The 19,991-nt window shown below is 42.0% G+C and overlaps 1 protein-coding gene across 2 annotated transcripts; it reads right to left on the bottom strand.

The window, feature by feature from the left end:
- Window positions 1–622: 622 nt before the first annotated feature.
- LOC121538031 (zinc transporter ZIP10-like) lies at window positions 623–17,428 on the bottom strand. Of its 2 annotated transcripts, none has more exons than XM_041845768.2 (10): window positions 17,337–17,428; window positions 16,939–17,127; window positions 12,424–12,668; window positions 8,961–9,150; window positions 8,477–8,654; window positions 8,081–8,250; window positions 7,792–7,920; window positions 3,919–4,219; window positions 2,854–3,044; window positions 623–1,402 (listed from the first exon to the last, which is right to left on the bottom strand). In XM_041845768.2, exons 2-10 carry the CDS (start codon window positions 17,113–17,115, stop codon window positions 1,253–1,255), a joined length of 1,731 nt encoding a protein of 576 aa, XP_041701702.2. In that variant the 5' UTR covers window positions 17,116–17,127; window positions 17,337–17,428; the 3' UTR covers window positions 623–1,252. The 2 variants fall into 2 exon arrangements, with proteins under 2 accessions (XP_041701702.2, XP_041701703.2); XM_041845769.2 differs by having other exon boundaries at window positions 16,981–17,127.
- Between the last annotated feature and the right edge of the window lie 2,563 nt (window positions 17,429–19,991).

The raw sequence follows: 19,991 nt of genomic DNA, 5'->3' as shown, positions 1-19,991 counted from the left end.
TGACCAGACAGACACCCACGCCATGCCCATCATTCCCACACAAGGAGAGGAACACCCCCTCTCACTCCCCATCATCCACTATCCCTCCAAAACCTCAAGCCATTTCTTTATTTGACAATGCAATCGATCCTGAAAGCACGTTGCCTTGTTTTTCCATTGTGTGAACAATATGTAAATGGTAATTTGTTACAAAATGTTACGGATATGTGTAAGATTATTCATTCACAATTTCAGAATAATCTGCATCAATCTTTCTGACGTTAAAATAATAAAATGATTTAAACGTTGGACCTAAGTCTATTTTATACAATGTTTGCTGCAGCCAATTGGTCTTGTCATTCAGTATTGTGGCTTAGGGTTGGTTATGTGTTTAAATAAAGTGCTATTGCTAAATATTCACTGCATCATGTTATGATTTGATTCCTAGATGTATAACCAGTGAGAAGTGCTCTGGAGTCATGGTCAGATATAAAAGGGACACCTTTATTGGTGAATATCTGACATTGTTTTTTAAAATCTTGAATACTGAATAACTAAGGACATGTCATTGGATACTGAAAGTCTTCATATATTTTACACTCTTCCTGCCAGTGTGGTTCAACCAATGCAAAACATTCTGAAATAATCTCACTCCCATTAGATGTTTATTCCATTCCCCTAAAAATACATTCATGTTTATATAGAAACAGGAAAAAACTAGTTGCACAGTACATTTAAGATAATGTAGTTTCATATAACATTGTAACAAGAAAGCAATAAATTGTGTGCAGTACAGTGCCATTATCTTGATGGTGTGTTATGTGATCATCATCTGGTCCAGCAGGACTAGTGACACTCACGGGTTGTTCACATTAACCATCAAACTGTGTCAGTAGGGCAGCAGGTAGGCTAGCGATTAAGAGCGTTGGGCCAGTAACCGAAAGGCTAGGTGAAAAAAATCTGTCTGTGCCCTCGAGCAAGGCACTTAATCCTAATTGGTCCTGTAAATTGCTCTGGATAAGAATGTCTGCTAAATTACTCAAATGTAAATGTGTAATCTTGTGCCTCAGAGTGCTCTAAAAGTGAAGCTGGTGCTTATCGAGGTCATCTCAAATCACATTTTTCAGGCCTTTAGTAGTAAAATACTGTAAATGAAGTAATTTGATAGCGTCCGTTTGAACTCAAGTTAAGAGTAACCAATCCGGTGGTTTAGAATCACCATCAGAACCTCAGGTGGTTTAGAATTTGATCCACTCATATCCTTCCCATTGAATCAGACGTCACCCAGGTTGAAGGCGATACGGTCCTCAAACAGAGCGATACACAACATGATGGCCCCCCCTGCCAACAGGCCCAGGTTCTGTAGCAGGAAGCGAGTCCAAGGTCCCATTGGGCCAGGATCACCATGAAGCATCTCAGGTAACTATTGAGCAAGAGGAGAGAGAATGTGACAGACATTTCCACACCACTGAGCCCAGCTGAGTTGTACTGTACTGAGCTGGGCCCGGTTTCCCAAAAGCATCTTCAGGTTAAATTCATCGTAAGAACCTTTCGTAGGAGGTTAAATCATTGTTACTAAAGTTGCACTTAAACGCTCGTTATTTACGTTATTTAGAACAGCTAAGTGTGTCGTTAGATGCGTTTTTTCCCTAACACGTCACTTTATACACAGATTTCCGCTAAACATAGAATCAAGATGTTTATTGGTCTCTAACCGCTGATAACTTCCCAACGAAGTCGATTACAAAAACAAAACTGCCAAAGAATTTGCAATTGTTACAAACAAGCGAAGATAAAAAGATGCTTCAAATGAAAACAGATGACCACATTAAAAGATAAATAGCCTACAGTATAGGCTACATAGGCCTATATACTGTATTTCAAATTATATTGAAATCAATGTCATGTTCATTCAATTTAGTTTTATTTTGCCATTGGCTACTGCCTGTAAAAATGTGCCAAATCTTGATTTTGTGCATTATTATAGGGCACGTGCCAAACTCATTTCACAGAGGTCCTAGTGTCTGCGGGTTTTCACTCCTCCCTTGTACTTGATTGATTAATTAAGGTCACTAATTAGTAAGGAACTAATTAGTAAGGAACTCCCCTCACCTTGTTGTCTAGGTCTTAATTGAAAGGAAAAACCAAAAACCAGCAGACACTAGGACTCCATGGAATGAATTTGACACCCCTGTTATAGGGTAAGCATTAAACAGGGTTCTTCAATCCTGGTCCTGGAGGGCCGAAACACTTCTGTTTTTTATTTCTACCTGGTAGTTAATTGCACTCACCTGGTTTTCCCAGGTCTGAATTAGCCCCTGATTAGAAGGAGAGGATGAAAAACAGAGGTGTTTCGGCCCTCCAGGACCAGGATTGAAGAACCCTGCATTAGAATAAGCCACCTAAATATTTGCAGCCATAGGTGATAATATCTCTCTAGGAGTTGATACATCATTAGTATTGTGGAATAATTATAATGTTAAGGTAAGATTTGAATGGAGAAAGCTGATCCGAGAGCAGCACTGCCTTTCTTTCGATCCTATCAGTATCGACAAAATGCAGCACTTAGCAAACGTTCTCTCAGCGTGGTGTTTTGGGAAATATGTTACATCTTTGGCCATTGTAGGAAAGATGCATCGTTAAAACACTCATAAGCCTACGTTTCATCACTATCAGGAAACCGGGCCCTGGCCTGTTTACACATCCACCATGCTGGAAAGGACAATGTGAAAAGATATCAGCCAGCACAGTATGGTTCGGGTTGGCAGTATCAATCAATCAAATGTACTTATAAAGCCCTATTTACATCAGCAGTTGTCAGTGTGTTTAGTGCGAAAATGTACACGTGGAAGTCGATCCACTGTAGCGACTCACCATGTCAGCAAGGGCCACGTAGAGGAAGACCCCAGCAGTGAGGGTGAGGATCCAGGGGGAGATCTGAGCAGACTGGTGGCCCAGGACAGAGCCAGTCAGCAGTCCCACGAAGCCCAGCAGGGCTGAAACAGCACTGAAGAGAACTAGTCGGCGAACAGGCCACCCTGCTCCCAGCAGCACTGCCAGGTCACCTACACAGACAGACAACACAATGAATGAACCGTATACTCCATGGAACATTACAGAGCAGAGGTATACCTGAAACTTGAACTTTTTATGGACATGGATTTTATGATGTGTTGTACTGTAACCTACAGTACATACACTGAGTGTACAAAACATTAAGAACACCTTCCTAATATTGAGTTGCACTTTCGCCTTCAGAACAGCCTCAATTAATCGGGCCATGGACTCTACAAGGTGTCGAAAGTGTTCCACAGGGATGCTGGCCCATGTTGACTCCAATGCTTCCTACAGTTGTGTCAAGTTGGCTAGATGTACTTTGGGTGGTGGACCATTCTTGATACACACGGGAAACTGTTGAGTGAAAAACCCAGCAGCGTTGCAGTTCTTGACACACTCAAACTGCTGCGCCTGGCACCTACTACCATACCCCGTTCAAAGGCATTTAAATATTTTGTCATGCCCATTCACCCTCAATGGCACACATTCACAATCCATGTCTCAATTCTCTCAAGGCTTAAAAATCCTTCTTTAACCAGTCTCCTCCCCTTCATCTACACCAGGGTTCTTCAATTCCGGTCCTGGAGGGCCAAAACACTTCTGTTTTTTATTTCTACCTGGTAGTTAATTGCACTCACCTGGTGTCCCAGGTCTGAATTAGCCCCTGATTAGAAGGAGAGGATGAAAAACAGGGGTGTTTCGGCCCTCCAGGACCGGAATTGAAGAACCCTGATCTACACTGATTGAAGTGGATTTAACAAGTGACATCAATAACAGATAATATTTAGACTGACCAGGTGAATCCAGGTTATGTCATGGAAAGAGCAGCTGTTCTTAATGTTTTGTACACTCAGAGTAGAAAGGGAAGGTATTCTTGTATACCTAGCTCGTGAGGAAGCTCATGACAGAACACAGCTATAGTGGTGCTGAGACCTCCAGCCAGACTCTGAGAGAAAGCTGCACCAATGGCCAGACCGTCAGTAAGGTTGTGGATCCCGTCTCCCATAACCACCATCCACACCAAGCTTCCTATCCCAGCTTGTTCCTTGGAAGGTGGGCCATGTGAATGGCTGTGACCATGACCGTGCTCAGAGGGTTGTGTCTCACTCTGCAGAGCAGTAAGCTCCCTCTCTGGATACAGATCTACACTGGTGTTCTGCTCCTTCCTCTTCCTCTTAGCCTTCTGATGACAAAAAGCATTTAAAACAGACCATATGAGTGAAACATTCACAACTGAATACAAGACCAAACAATCCACCCTGCTTTCCCAACAAACAAAGACAATATAGAACCTCTTCACACTTACAACACTTTTTGTAAAAATACCGTCGGCTACACATATTACTCAAATGTAAACTTGCGTACTTGCTACGTCTCGACCGCTACCTCCAGTGGTAGTGCACAACACTCGCCCGACAGTTGGCCCCCTTGAAGCAGGGCAGTGTAAACACAATTGTCTCGTTGAACCAATACTCCTACAGTATAAATGGTAATAGCAGAGCAATGTTTTTGAAACAGCTGAAATGTATAGACATTTTCTTAATATTTGAGACTTGTTTTTATAGATTTTCACCTGAAATTGCAGAAATGTTACATTCTGAAATTGTCGCAGTAGCTGCTGGCTACACTGAGCTACGTAAAACTATGGAAGATCATACAAATTTAGAAAGGTAGATCATACAAATAGGATATGTTTTTACATTTGTAGCATTGTGTGGTGATTTCAGAGATGGCACACAGACATTTTTGTTGTTGTATTGTTTGTATAATTTTTGTTGTTGTATTGTTTGTATATTGTTGTGACTTTCCTTGTCTCAGTGTATCAGTGTTTTGTTACTTGTCATGTTTTGTGTGGACCCCAGGAAGAGTAGCTGCTGCTTCTGCAAAAGCTCATGGGAATCTAAATAAACAAATAAGCACCACAGGTCCTAGAGTGGTGGGGGGGAATTGTTTTCCTGGGGCCCAGAGTTTTTCCTGGCTAGTAGTAGGCTAACCTAACCAACTCCGGACCCTAGTTGTAGTGTATGACATAGTAATAAATTAGCTGTAAAAAGCAGTTTTACATGGGCTATGATGGGACCAGATCATTTTTCTAATCATGGCATGTGGTTTAAAAATATATAACTCCTGGCCCTAGGGAGGATGAAAACTTTAAAACCCTTTCCACAGACAACAACTACGATTGGACTGTATGTCTGGTTGCATCGTGTAGGACTTTGCATCTGTAATTAAAAAGACACTCATACAGTATGTAATCACTATTGTGTTGATTGATTAATTCCAGTCAATAATTTTAGATTAAAAAGACCTAGGTAGCCTAGCCACCTGAAGTGTGAACATAACCTAAATTTGATCAAATTCAAATTTTCTCAGAACACAAATAAAATGGGCCTATTTTAGGCCATTAATAAATAGCTGAGGCTATAAAAAACATGACATTATGTTTCCCCTGGCCAAGACCAGATGGGATCAGATCGCATAGGCTTCTCCAGGCTACCTGAAGCTGTGGTTGTTATCAGTAGGCTACTGTTGATCAGACTGAAGCACAGACTAATTGTGTAGTTGACAAATCATGAGGCATTTTATTTATTTGGTTCCATATAAAACAGCTTGTTGCAGTAAATTCACTTATACCCACATTTTCAGTCGCAATTTGCTTTTACCACATTATATGATTTGCATGATGAAGCCTGCTTTGTTGTAATGTTGTAAGGTAGGCCTAATGTACTTTTATATTCGTATGAGAGGGTTAAATCGTTCATTTTTGATAGGCTAATGTTACTTAACGAAGACATGCTGTTATAGCAACTCTGTGCTTTTGTCTTGAAGCTAAAATTTAATGAGTGTAGCCAAGAGTATAATATGGTTTGGTTGCATTATTCAATAATGTAATATGTTTTAGATTAAACGTTTGTCATTGTTGAATAGTTTGTGCTTACTGGCTAGTGGCTACTGTAATATTTAAGGTCAATTTGAGCTGCGGACCAAGAATGTCATGTGGCCAGCTACAACAAAATGTTAGGCAAGGATGTAATGTCAATTGAAGTAGAATTATCTTTCGCCAACCCTGCTCCTCAGACTCTTCTTCATATCTCATAGTGGGAATAGGGCCCAAAGGCGTCCTCATGCTTCCCATCCGAAACAGTTTGGGCATATATTATGACATTTTGTGACGTTTTTGTTTGTTTTTGTCTTCGGCAAGGGTTTTTTCGGCTGTTCGTGCACACACAAAAATGTTCTTGAGGCAAACCGAAGTTCGGAAGCCGAAGTCTACACCCCTTCCTCAGTGATAGGTCAACAGTAGGGATTCTTCAACAAAGTGTTTGTTGTCGTTCAACGACAGACGGCGCATTTTAATGCAAAAAAATATGTACTTGAGAAATATTGCACAGAACATCTTGGTTAGATGAAAAGTTGCGCGACTAAGATCTCTGCAAAAACGTTACAATTAATGACAGATTTCTTCAATTATCTTAGATTAAATCTGACTATTTTGAGGAAGTGTATACTGATTACGACATCTCAAGATAGACAAACAGTACTATATCCGCCTTTCTCGTTTTTCAAGCTAATGTCTTTTAAGGGGGTATGCGAGCACACTCGTTCAGTTCACTTAGCCGAGTTCGGCTAGGCGCCAGCCGAACCGAAGCATGCGGAAGCCTTTAGACTGAAACCAAAGACCGTACAGTATTAAGATAGGCAGAAACTGTTTCTCCAATAGAAATCCTTGATCACACTTGTAGGCGACGTCATGGCGACGTTGGCTAGTTAAACTCATGCGTAGAAATACGTCATCGGGTCTAACGGTCGTCTCACGCCGAACTGCGCATGTGCAGGCCGTCAAATCAAAGGCACTCGATATAAAAGTTGTTTTTGACAAAAATGAAAACGTGTCAGTTGGTCACTTTTATGAGGTTGGAGTAATAACATGTTCAACTATGTTGTGCCTTTAGATTTAGAGAAAATTAACTAAGGAAGGATTTTTCACTTCTCTCATTGACTTCTCAAACCCCTGCCTGGTCTGTTTCGCAAGCGTTCCCTGGAAGTCTTGCGATGTTGCGCCTATGGGGTTAGTAACTCTGTGCTGAAACGTTACTACACTGAACAAAAATATAAGCAACATGTAAAGTGCTGTTCCCATGTTTCATGAGCTGAAATAAAAGATCTCTGAAATGTTCAATACACACAAAAAGCTTATGAGCACAAATTTGTTTACATCCCTGTTAGTGAACATTTTATCCTTTGTCAAGATAATCCATCCACCAGACAGGTGTGGCATATCAAGAAGCTGATTAAAAGGCATTGATCATTACACAGGTGCACCTTGTGCTGGGGACAATAGGTGCAGTTTTGTCACACTGCAATGCCACAGATGTCTCAAGTTTTGAGGGAGCGTGCAATTGGCATGCTGACTGCAGGATTGTCTGATTGTTTCTGTCTGTAATAAAGCCCTTTTGTGGGGGAAAAAAATCATTCTGATTGGCTGGGCCTAGCTCCCCAGTGGGTCGGCCTGGCTCTCAAGTAGGTTGACCTATGCCCTTCCAGGCCCACCCATGGCTGCGCCCCTGCCCAGTCATGTGAAATCCATAGATTAGGGCCTAATTTATTTATTTCGATTTACTGATTTCCTTATATGAACTGTAACTCAGCAAAATCGTTGAAATTCATGCATGTTGCGTTTATATTTTTGTTCAGTATACTATGCACAGTGTATCAGCATCAAACTCGCCCCTTTACTCTCTTAATCCAGCTAACCTTGTAATGGGTCCTCAGTCCTAGAAGGCTCTCGAAGATGAAAAGGAAGTAGCAACCTCCCAGCACGCAAAGGCCCTTCAGAATAGAGTCCTGTTCTTCAGAGTGGCTTGACTGTGGCCCAATCTTGGCCTGCAGGACACAGAAACAACATGACATGGTTTTCACATCAGCAACAGGTTTTACATTTACAACATTTACTACTAGATTTTACAACTTCACCCTCCATGACTAAACAGAGACAGCAGCACTGGTATTTATGTAGTGTTTGACAGTTTGGACTGGTACTTACGTGAGGCAGGAGATGCAGCAAGGCATCTCCACACAGCGTCCCCACAGCCAGGGCTGTCATTGGGCAGAGGAAGGAACGGAGGCGGTCGGGTGGCAGGAGGGGCACCAGGCTCAGAGCCAGCAGAGACGGCAGGCTGATCACAACCAGAGCCAAGGAGCTCCATCCCAGAGCTGCAAAACAAACAATATATTGTATTGTATTCATTTAGATGCTGTATACATTCTGCTTGGTCAATAGGGTATTGTAGTTTCCAGGGTTATGTTAAGTCTAGGTTTGTCCTAAATGTAAAGTTATGCCCCTGTGCTCCAACTTATAAAGGGATACGTTGAGTTTTAAAACATACTATATCGATAAATAATTTATTGTCATAGCTGGTAAGTAGTTTCATTAATGCACCTTTGAGGAAAGTCACACTCCTTTCTGACTCTGCCCCATGAGTCTCTGGGTGGCGTAGACACACGCCACTCTCAATCTGGTACAGCAGAGCTGGACACAGGAGGGTGAAGTGGGCAGGAGTGATGTGGGATGCCTTTTCCAGACCGAAATTCCACAAGAGTTGAGTAACGTTCAGACACTGTGAAAAGGAAAGGGTTAAAAGTCATCACTGTCCACTGAAATTGTTTATGTACGGGGAATGTTCTGATTTTCTCATTAACTCTAAAAGTGTTTTATTTTGACAAAAGGGACCCAAAACATTCCTTGGCCAGGCATGTACAACAGAACACCCTTTTCCTTTAACTTCCTCCTAATCTTTACAATGTCAAATAAAAACATCACCGGAGAGGATGATATATAGCCAAAAACAGTAAGCAGAATTCAGTTGTGAACTTTGTGCATTTGGCACAAAACATTAGCCAAATGTTTTTTATTGACTACTCACGTTCCCATGAAGATGCCTCATAGTGGGGTGATTTGACACAAGGGAGTCAAACATTCCTTGGACAGGAATAGTGTGTGCAATAGGGGATGACCACAGAAGGACCTCTTCCTTAATCACATGATCAGAGGAAAATGTGCTGCCCTCTTTAGACCCAGATCCAGCAGGCCCTGATATCCCAGGCTGTGGGGTTCTTTCAGAGGGGGTTGGAAAGAAGAGGCAGCACAGTTTATTCAGGTGTCATTGTGTAACTATTCATAGCTTGATGAGCACTAGAATGCCAAAACTTCAGTACTTCAAAAGTGGCTACTAACAATGCCTTCAGAAAGTATTCACACCCCTTGACTTTTTCCACATTTTGTTGTTTTACAAAGTGGGATTAAAATAGATTTAATTGTCATTTTGTCAACCACATACACTAAATACTCTAATGTCAAAGTGGAAGAAACATTCAAACATTTATAAAAAGAAATATGAAAAATTAAACACATTTACAGTAATCTTGATTCGATAAGTATTCAACCCCCTGAGTCAATACATGTTAGAATCACCTTTGGCAGCGATTACAGCTCTGAGTCATTCTGGGTAAGTCTCGAAGAGCTTTCTACATTTACATTTTAGTCATTTATTTTTATTTTATTTTATTTCACCTTTATTTAACCAGGTAAAGCCAGTTGAGAACAAGTTCTCATTTACAACTGCAACCTGGCCAAGATAAAGCAAAGCAGTGTGATAAAAACAACAACACAGAGTTACATATGGGGTAAAACAAAACATAAAGTCAAAAATACAACAGAAAATATATATACAGTGTGTGAAAATGTAGTAAGTTATGGAGGTAAGGCAATAAATAGGACACAGTGCAAAATAATTACAATTAGTATTAACACTGGCAAGAGATGATGTGCAAATAGAGATACTAGGGTGCAAATGAGCAAAATAAATAACAATATGGGGATGAGGTAGTTGGGTGGGCTTATTTCAGATGGGCTGTGTACAGATGCAGTGATCGGTAAGGTGCTCTGACAACTGATGCTTAAAGTTAGTGAGGGAGATAAGAGTCTCCAGCTTCAGAGATTTTTGCAGTTCGTTCCAGTTATTGGCAGCAGAGAACTGGAAGGAATGGCGGTGTTGGCTTTGGGGATGACCAGTGAGATATACCTGCTGGAGCGCATACTACGGGTGGGTGTTGCTATGGTGACCAATGAGCTAAGATAAGGCGGGGATTTGCCTAGCAGTGATTTATAGATGGCCTGGTGCCAGTGGGTTTGGCGACGAATATGTAGTGAGGACCAGCCAACAAGAGCGTACAGGTCACAGTGGTGGGTAGTATATGGGGCTTTGGTGACAAAACGGATGGCACTGTGATAGACTACATCCAATTTGCTGAGTAGAGTGTTGGAGTCTATTTTGTAAATGACATCGCCGAAGTCAAGGATCGGTAGGATTGTCAGTTTTACGAGGGCATGTTTGGCAGCATGAGTGAAGGAGGCTTTGTTTGCGAAATAGGAAGCAGATTCTAGATTTAACTTTGGATTGGAGATGCTTAATGTGAGTCTGGAAGGAGAGTTTACAGTCTAACCAGACACCTAGGTATTTGTAGTTGTCCACATACTCTAGGTCAGACCTGTCGAGAGTAGTGATTCTAGTCGGGTGGGAGGGTGCCAGCAGCGTTCAATTGAAGAGCATGCATTTAGTTTTACTAGTGTTTAAGAGCAGTTGGAGGCTATGGAAGGAGTGTTGTATGGCATTGAAGCTCGTTTGGAGGTTTGTTAACACAGTGTCCAATGAAGGGCCAGATGTATACAAAATGGTGTCGTCTGCGTAGAGGTGGATCTGAGAGTCACCAGCAGCAAGAGCGACATCATTGATATACACAGAGAAAAGAGTCGGCCCAATAATTGAACCCTGTGGCACCCCCATAGAGACTGCCATAGGTCCAGACAACAGGCCCTCCGATTTGACACATTGAACTCTATCTGAGAAGTAGTTGATGAACCAGGCGAGGCAGTCATTTGAGAAACCAAGGCTATTTAGTCTGCCAATAAGAATGCGGTGGTTGACAGAGTCGAAAGCCTTGGCCAGGTCAATGAAGACGGCTGCACAGTACTGTCTATTTAGCAGACTACACCTGGAGTGTGCAACATTTGCCCATTATTATTTAAAAAAATCTTCAAGCTCTGTCAAATTGGTTGTTGATCATCGCTTGACATCCATTTGCAGGTCTTGCCATAGATTTTCAAGCAGATTTAAGTCAAAACTGTAACTCGGCTACTAAAGGAATATTCACTGTCTTCTTGGTAAGCAACTCCAGTGTAGATTTGGCCTTGTGTTTTAGGTTATTGTCCTGCTAAAATGCGAATTAATCTCCCAGTCTGGTGGAAAGCAGACTGAACCAGGTTTTCCTCTAGGATTTTGCCTGTGCCTAGCTCTATGCTGTTTATTTTTTATCCTGAAAAACTCTCCAGTCCTTAACGATTACAAGCTACCCATAACATGATGCAGCTACCTCTATGCTTGAAAATATGGAGAGAGGTACTCAGTAGTAATGTGTTGTATTGCATTTTCCACAAACATAACACTTTGTATTCAGGACAAAACATTTAATTGCTTTGCCACATTTTCTGCAGTATTACTTTAGTGCCTTGTTGCAAACAGGATGCATGTTTTGGAATATTTTTTTTCTGTACAGGCTTCCTTCTTTTCAATCTGTCAATTAGGTTAGTATTGTGGAATAACTACAATGTTGGTTGATCCATCCTCAGTTCTCCTATCACAGCCATTAAACTCTGTAACCGTTTTAAAGTCACCATTTGCCTCATGGTGAAATCCCTGAGCGGTTTCCTTCCTCTCCGGCAACTGAGCTAGGAAGGACACCTGTATCTTTGTAGTGACTGGGTGTATTGACACAGTGTAATTAATAACTTCACCATGCTCAAAGGGATATTCAATGTCTGTTTCTTTTTTACCCATCTACCAATAAGTGCCCATCTTTGTGAGGCATTGGAAAACCACCCTGGTCTTTGTGGTTGAATCTGTGTTTGAAATTCACTGCTCGATTGAGGGACCTCACAGATAATTGTATGTGTGGGGTACAGAGATGAGGTAGTCATTCAAAAATCATGTTAAACAATATTATTGCACACTGAGTGAGTCCATGCAGCTTAAGTGTCTTGTTAAGCACATTTTTTTAGGCTTGCCATAACACAGGAGTTGAATATTTATTGACTCAAGACATTTCAACTTTCATTTTTTATTATTACTAAAATAAAATCAAAAACATAATTCCACTTTGACATTATGGGGTATTGTATGTAGGCCAGTGACAGAAAATCTCAATTTAAAATGTGGAAAAATGCAATAAATGTGGAAAAAGTCAAGTGGTGTGAATACTTTCTGAAGGCACTGTTTATCTCACATATTTAAGAATCATGGGATCAAATCAGTTGCAATATCTGTATCTCACCTGGCTGCATTTGCAGAGGGGGGTGGTTGAATAGGCCTACTTGGACTGGGGGTGTCTGTTTCCTGATCATGAAATTGTGGGTGAGGGGGTGTCAGAGTGTTATGGTTGTGCCTCAAACCTCGGTGGCTGATCTCCAACACACTGACCTGCCCTAGTCCCAGGCTGCCCAGTAACTTCTGCATGCCCTTATAGGACAGAGTCCCATTGTCTCCATACTGATGGAACAGACGCTGCAAGTAGTAGACCTGGAAAAAAAGGTATTGACAAAAGTAAATTGTCAGCTGAAATTATCGGCAAGAGGGATAATCATTAGTGTTAAAACACTACCATTATGAGACTATTATAATAGCTAGCCTACTTTATATTTTTACTTTATTAAATGTAGTTTTACAGGGATAGTGCACATTAATTAACATTACTGTAAAAAGTGCCAGTTTTAGCCAGCTGGCTAATTTTCAACTGCAGTCCATTTTTACTGATGCAATTTAGTGCAGCCCCTTTTTACTGATGCAATTTAGGTTTAGTGTCCTGTTGACAGCAGTGTCTCTCCTAAAACTTTAAAATGTGACCTTATCAACTATGACTTCCAGAATCTTCATAATATTGCTGTGAAATGAAGTTGTATCACTGATCTATTGAGGCCAAATTCAGATATGAGATGCCTGGAGACAATAAAAATCAAATAAAATCAAGCTTTATTTATACAGCCTATTTCAGACATGGAATGCAACGCAATGTGCTTCACAGGAAAAAACAAATAAACAATGAAAATAAATGCTGAAATATTTACTACACAAGATAAAAAAGAAAAAAAAGAATGACAAAATCTGAAAGACTAAAAAGCACCCACTCTCAAGTATGTCCACAGTTTCGGCCCCCCTCAGGTTCTCTGGCAGGCTATTCCAGAGGCTGTGGGCATAATAACTAAAGGCTGCCTCTCCATGCATCTTGGTCCTAGGCTTTGGGATAGTTTAAAGGCCAGTGCCAGAGGACCTGAGGGACCTACTGGGTACATAACTTAAAAGCATGTCTGACATGTATTGGGGTGCACAATCGTGGATTGATTTAAAAACTAATGGAATAATCTCAAACTCACAGGCAGCCAGTGCAGAGACCTTAAAAACGGTGTAATATGTGCTCTCCGTCTGGTGTTGGTCAGTACCCGTGCTGCAGCATTCTGTATGTTTTGCAGTTGACCAATGGCTTTCTTGGGTAGACCAGACAGGAGAGCAATACTGTAGTCAAGCCTGCATGTAATAAAAGCATTGAGTCTCTGGATCAGCCTGAGAGAGAAACGGCCGCACCTTGGCAATGTTCCTCAGGTGGTAAAAAGCTATTTTGGTCACATTCCTAATGTGTGACTCGAAGATTAGTTCAGAATCTAAAATAACACCTAGGTTTTTTACCTGGTCTTTTATCTTTGCCTGTGAATTAAAATGTGCGGCCAGATTCTCTCTCTGTGCTTTGGCTCCAACAATAAGTACCTCGGTGTGACGAGTACTGAGTATACGAAGAGGCAGGACGCAGACGCAGGAATTAACAAGGTCAAGGTTTACGTAACAATGACAACGAGAAATAACAAAGATAGAGTAAACGACACAACGCTAAACAATCACACACACAACATCATCCAGAACAGTCCAGGGCTAAATAGGAGTGGTGATGAGATGAGGTGCAGGTGTGCTGGAGGTGATTAGGGTGCGTTGGGTTTCCATTCCGGTGTTGCCGAGGTGGTGCGCTCAGACCGGTGGCTCAGTAGACCGGCGAATCAGAATCTGATTCGCCGGAGGGGAGCACCGGGAGGAGACGTAACACTCGGTCTTGTCTTGATTTAGCTGGAGGAAATTGTGAGCCATCCAAGTATTTAAAATCACTACTACAGTCTAAATTATCCGTGGAGATAAAATCCTCTGGTGACACAAATGTAAAGTTGTGTATCATCTGCATAGCAGGAAAATCAATGCTGTGCTTTCTGATAACGCTGCCAAGGGGTAACATATACAGTGCCTTCGGAAAGTATTCAGACCCCTTGACTTTCTCCACATTGTTATATTATAGCCTTATTCTAAAATGTATTAAATTGTTTTCTTCCCTCATCAATCAAAAACAGGTTTTTAGAAATGTTTGCTAATTTATAAATTTAAAAAAATGGAAATATCACATTTACATAAGTATTCAGACCCTTTACTCAGTACTTTGTTGAAGCACCTTTGGCAGCGATTACAGCATTGAGTTTTCTTGGGTATGACGCTACAAGCTTGGCACACCTGTATTTGGGGAGTTTCTCCCATTCTTCTCTGCAGATCCTCTCAAGCTCTGTCAGGTTGGATGGGGAGCATTGCTGCACAGCTATTTTCAGGTCTCTCCAGAGATGTTAGATCGGGTTCAAGTCCGGGCTCTGGCTGGGCCACTCAAGGACAATCATAGACTTGTCCCGAAGCAACTCCTGTGTTGACTTGGCTGTGTGCTTAGGGTCGTTGTCCTGTTGGAGGGTGAACCTTCGCCCCAGTCTGAGATCCTGAGCGCTCTGGAGCAGGTTTTCATCAAGGATCTCTCTGTACTTTGCGCAGATAATCTTTGCCTCGATCCTGACTAGTCTCCCAGTCCCTGCCGCTGAAAAACATCTCCACAGCATGATGCTAGCACCACCATGCTTCACCATAGGGATGGTGTCAGGTTTCCTCCAGACGTGACACTTGGCATTCAGGCCAAAGAGTTCAATCTTGGTTTCATCAGACCAGAGAACCTTGTTTCTCATTGTCTGAGTCTTTAGGTGCCTTTTGGCAAACTTCAAGCGGGCTGTCATGTGCCTTTTACTGAGGAGTGGTTTCCGTCTGGCCACTGTACCATAAAGGCCAGATTGGTGGAGTGCTGCAGAGATGGCTGTCCTTCTGGAGGTTCTCCCATCTCCACAGAGGAACTCTAGAGCTCTGTCAGAGTGACCATTAGGTTCTTGGTCACCTCCCTGACGAAGGCCCTTCTCCCCCGATTGCTTAGTTTGGCCGGGCGGCCAGCTCTAGGAAGAGTCTTGGTGGTTCCAAACACCTTCCATTTAAGAATGATGGAGGCCACTGTGTTCTTGGGGACCTTCAATGCGGCAGACATTTTTTGGTAGCCTTCCCCAGATCTGTGCCTCGACACAATCCTGTCTCGGAGCACTAAGGACAATTCCTTCGACCTCATGGCTTGGTTTTGCTCTTACATGCACTGTCAACTGTGGGACCTTATACAGACAGTTGTGTGCCTTTCCATGTCCAATCAATTGAATTTCCCACAGGTGGACTCCAATCAAATGGAAGAAACATCTCAAGGATGATCAATGGAAACAGGATGCACCTGAGCTCAATTTCGAGTCTCATAGCAAAGGGTCTGAATAGTTATGTAAATAAGCTATTCGGTTTTTTTTTTTATATAATGTGCAGAGATTTCTAAAAACCTGTTTTCTCTTTGTCATTATGGGGTATTGTGTGTACATTGCTGAGAAAAAAATCATATTTAATCAATTTTAGAATAAGGCTGTAACGTAACAAAATGTGGGAAAAGTCAAGGGGTCTGAATACTTTCCGAAGGCATTGTATAAACTGAACAGTACCGGACCCAAAATCGAACATTGTGGAACGCCACATGTGATATGTATTTTCTCTGAGTTATGTTCATCAAGGGTGACAAAAAACTCTCGACCAGTTAAATAGGTCCTAAACCAATTTAGAACTTGACTGGAGGCCAACCCACCTCTCCAGTCTGTCCAGAAGGGCATCATGTTCAACGGTGTTGAATGCAGCACTTAAATACAAGAGTACAAGGACAGAAAGCTGTTTGGCATCCGTGTTGGCTCTAAGATAATGTACCACTTTAACTGAGGCTGTTTCTGTGCTGGGCACGGAAACCAGATTGGATTTTTTTTTATATATATGGTTGGCACTTTAAAAAATAATTTAGCTGTTTGAAAACCAATTCCTCCTGAGTGTTGCTTAAGAATGGAAGGTTGGAGATTGGCTGAAAATGTCTTTAAGCTTAAGAATCTAGAATACTTTTCTTCAGAAGGCGTTTCACCCATAGCAGTTTTCTGTGCAGTGGGGAAAGTGCTCGTGAACAGGGAGTGATTAACAATAGCTTGCACTTCTTCAGATATGCAATTAAAAACTGTTTCGAAGGTGGTGGGGATAGGATCGAGAAGGCAAGTAGAAGGCTTAAATTGTGATATAACTTTAATGAGCAAGTAAGTCTGTCAACCAGGGAAAATACATCCATAGTGCTTTTGCATGGTAGGATTGGGCACAAATCATCAAACTTCTCATCAGGTCTTGCTTGACTGATACTCAGCCTAATGTTGGTTATCTTATCTCTGAAATATGCCGCAAACTCATCACATTTAGACGTGGAGGAAAGTTCACATAGGTTTGAGGGGTAGGATTTATCAGGCCATCAAACGTCGAGAAGAGCACTCTCGAAATATTCTGATGAATAATGATCAAGTTAGAAAAATGGCATAGGCCGTCTTCTACATATTCTCACCTGCTCCTCAAAAGCCTCGTCTAAATGTTCGACTGCTGATACCTCATGTCGGCTTCCATTTGATGTGCTGTCTGTCGTATTCCATGGCGTTTCCACTATGCCACTGAGAGATGGTCGCGCCCCTGTCCCGAACTCCAGCAGACAGACAAATACCGCGAGTGTCAGTAGAGGTGACATCCTAGAAATTAACTGCACAAAGCAATATGGAGGCAAGTTTATTCAAAAGTCACGTAACGTGAACAGTCTCAATAACTTCTTAATGCTGCCAGTGTGTTTATCATTTAGTCCGCCAAACTGTAACACTTACAAGCAGCCAAACGCTACAAAATTGCCAAACTTCTTACAGTCCGTGAACCTACAAAATCGTACACATTTTATTATGCCTATAGGCTACTCACACGGGTTACTTTCGCCAGTCCTGAAATACATCTTCTCTTGCCCTGCTGATCAGAGGGTTGAAGAGCCTGGGGTTATTGTCTTTTGTTTTTCTGAGGTAGTATTATAACGACTCGTTAACTGAGTCATGAAACAGATAAGGGAGGCCGCAAAGCATTGATTACGGCAATTGACCTACCTTTTCCAATGCAGCAGGATGGATTGCCCTGCTCAAGGCACGTGAGAAGTGTTCCTAATCTTATTATATCCATGTCCTGGAACAGTTGCTGCAATAACTGGGCTACTGCAACATCTTCAAATCAGTATAATAATAGGTGGAGGATCTAACAATGTAGCCTAACAAGGGTTGAATTGAATGAATTTCCACAAAAATAATAATTATCTCAACCTCTGATGATAAGGGCTACTGTATGCAAATTGTTATCACTTAAAGGGGCAAGCAGCAGTTGCTGCGTCCATTTTTGGATGTATAAATTATATGAATATAATTGATAAATGCCTCATGAGCTTAGTTCAACTGTCGTACCCCATCAGAACCCAAAATATAACCTTGTTTTACTCCAATGTCTGTAAACATTGAACATGTAAACAAACGCTTCATAGGCTTAAAACATGCTTAAAACTGTAACGTTGATATCTTGGCTGGGCAGTCCTTGCATCCATTGCTCTGTCTATGAATTTGAGAGTGGTTACATTTCTCCAGGCCCGTCCCTCAGCTTTTTACCAAAACAGAGGTGGGGTGACCTCTTTACCAAAACAGAGGTGGGGTGACCTCTTTCTTATTTTTTCAACCGCAGATTGCCCCTTTAAATGTTGAAGAATACATTACAAGGAAGTAGTAATATCTCACGATCATTCATGAAAGAGAGGGATGACTGGGCCTAATGGGATAATAGATTATGAGTCTGACTTTAACAGTCAAAAGTCCAAAGAGGAGAACTCTCTCTTGAACCCAAGAGCCAGCACACCCTCTCCTGGGCTTTACAAGTGGGATGCACTGTTGAGCGCTAGGCTTGCACCGATGGTCAGGATAAAGATGAGTCTGTGACAGTAGGAGTGAAGTTTTCGGAAAAAGTGGACCCTTGCCTTTTGGCTGATCTTTGTGGTTTCAGGGTGGGTGAAAACAGAGTTGGGCGCTGTGTAATCGGTGAGGGTAACCAGAAGTGGTCTTGTGATAATTGTTTGTGTTTCTGCTGGTCAGAGGTAGCAGGCGCTCTGTGTTAAACGAATGGGGGCCAGAGATGTGAATTGTTTTGCTCTCAAGAAAAGAGTGACATTGAAAGGAGTGATTACTGGGTTAGAGGTAAATGTGAAAGCTGACCAACTGAAGAGGAAGATTCCTGGTGATTGTGATGCTCGTCGTTTGGTGCGATGCAGACAGGGTGGCGTGACTGGTGAAACAGAAGAGTCATTGTCTGTTCTTTTGCGTTTTGATGTTGAGTCTTTGGCCGACAAAGTGATGTTAGGATATAAAGTTACCCTGTATGATCTTTTGTGGCGAAAACATTACGTTGTTACAGGTGTCAAGCTTATGTGGTCATCTGTAGCTCAACTGGTAGAGCACGGCGCTTGTAACGCCAAGGTAGTGGGTTCGATCCCCGGGACCACCCATACACAAAAATGTATGCACGCATGACTGTAAGTCGCTTTGGATAAAAGCGTCTGCTAAATGGCATATTATTATTATTATTATTATGGGCATGTGGCAGCAGGGTGTAGGAGTCAGGTTCCTAGGTGTGAGAAGTGTGAAGAAAGTAGAGGAAGATGGGTCAAGGGGGAGGGATCCTGAGAGGAGTGGTGTGAGTAGTAGATCTGTACCAGTACAGAGGGATAAACCAACAAGTGATATATGTTTCAGTAAGATTGGATTTTTGGCATTTATAGCAATGGCTATCAACTGTACTGCTGGGATGGAACATAAGTCGCAGAAAATAGAGGTTGTGGTGGCAGCTGCAGAGAGGTATTTGGGTGTGCGAGATTTGATGTCAGAAGAGTTACAGGGCGTGTTAAGTGGTGGTGTCCCATTCTTTCAGGCTGTTGGCCTGAAGTAGGACCAAATATATTTAAATTGTGGAGTATGGTAAATGTTAATATTTCTTTTTTTATTCTATTTTTTTAAAGCAAAGTATAAGGGGGTTATACTCCAGTCTAGTAGGTGGCGGTAATGCAGCATTTATTGGATGCCAACTGCTGTTAAACCTCATCAAAGAAGATACCCTCTCCTCGCTGGTTCATCTATGGCCTTCATCTGTGGTGGTCTTGACCCCACAAGAGGCAGTGACACCCTGAAAAAAAAGAGGAGGAAAGTAAGTGGTCCCCCAGTGTGTAATCTCCCAGAGGACTCTAGGAGTCTGCCACCAGTTAAATAAAGGCCCCGTGTAGCTCAGTTGGTAGAGAATGGCACTTGCATTTTAGTCATTTAGCAGACACTCTTATCCAGAGCGACTTACAGTTAGTGAGTGCATACATTATTTTTTTTATTTCTCATACTGGCCCCCCCGTGGGAATCAAACCCACAACCCTGGCGTTGCAAACACCATGCTCTACCAACTGAGCTACATCCCTGCCGGCCATTCCTTCCCCTACCCTGTGTGAATTGTGCGCCACCCCGTGGGTCTCCCGGTCGCAGCCGGCTACAACAGAGCCTGGATTCGAAC

The sequence above is a fragment of the Coregonus clupeaformis genome, chromosome 24 (genome assembly GCF_020615455.1).
Source record: "Coregonus clupeaformis isolate EN_2021a chromosome 24, ASM2061545v1, whole genome shotgun sequence".
Lineage (NCBI taxonomy): Eukaryota > Metazoa > Chordata > Actinopteri > Salmoniformes > Salmonidae > Coregonus > Coregonus clupeaformis.
This window is presented reverse-complemented; position numbering and strand designations above follow the sequence as displayed.

What these genes read in the sequence shown, in the direction of transcription:
- LOC121538031 (XM_041845768.2), bottom strand. Translation starts at nt 17,115, where the DNA reads ATGTCACCTCTACTGACACTCGCGGTATTTGTCTGTCTGCTGGAGTTC. An exon ending in ACGAGGCTTTTGAGGAGCAG is followed by an intron (nt 12,669 to 16,938) that starts GTGAGAATATGT and finishes CTTTTTTTCCAG; the next exon opens with GTCTACTACTTGCAGCGTCT. An exon ending in CCCTCTGCAAATGCAGCCAG is followed by an intron (nt 9,151 to 12,423) that starts GTGAGATACAGA and finishes CCCCTCTGAAAG; the next exon opens with AACCCCACAGCCTGGGATAT.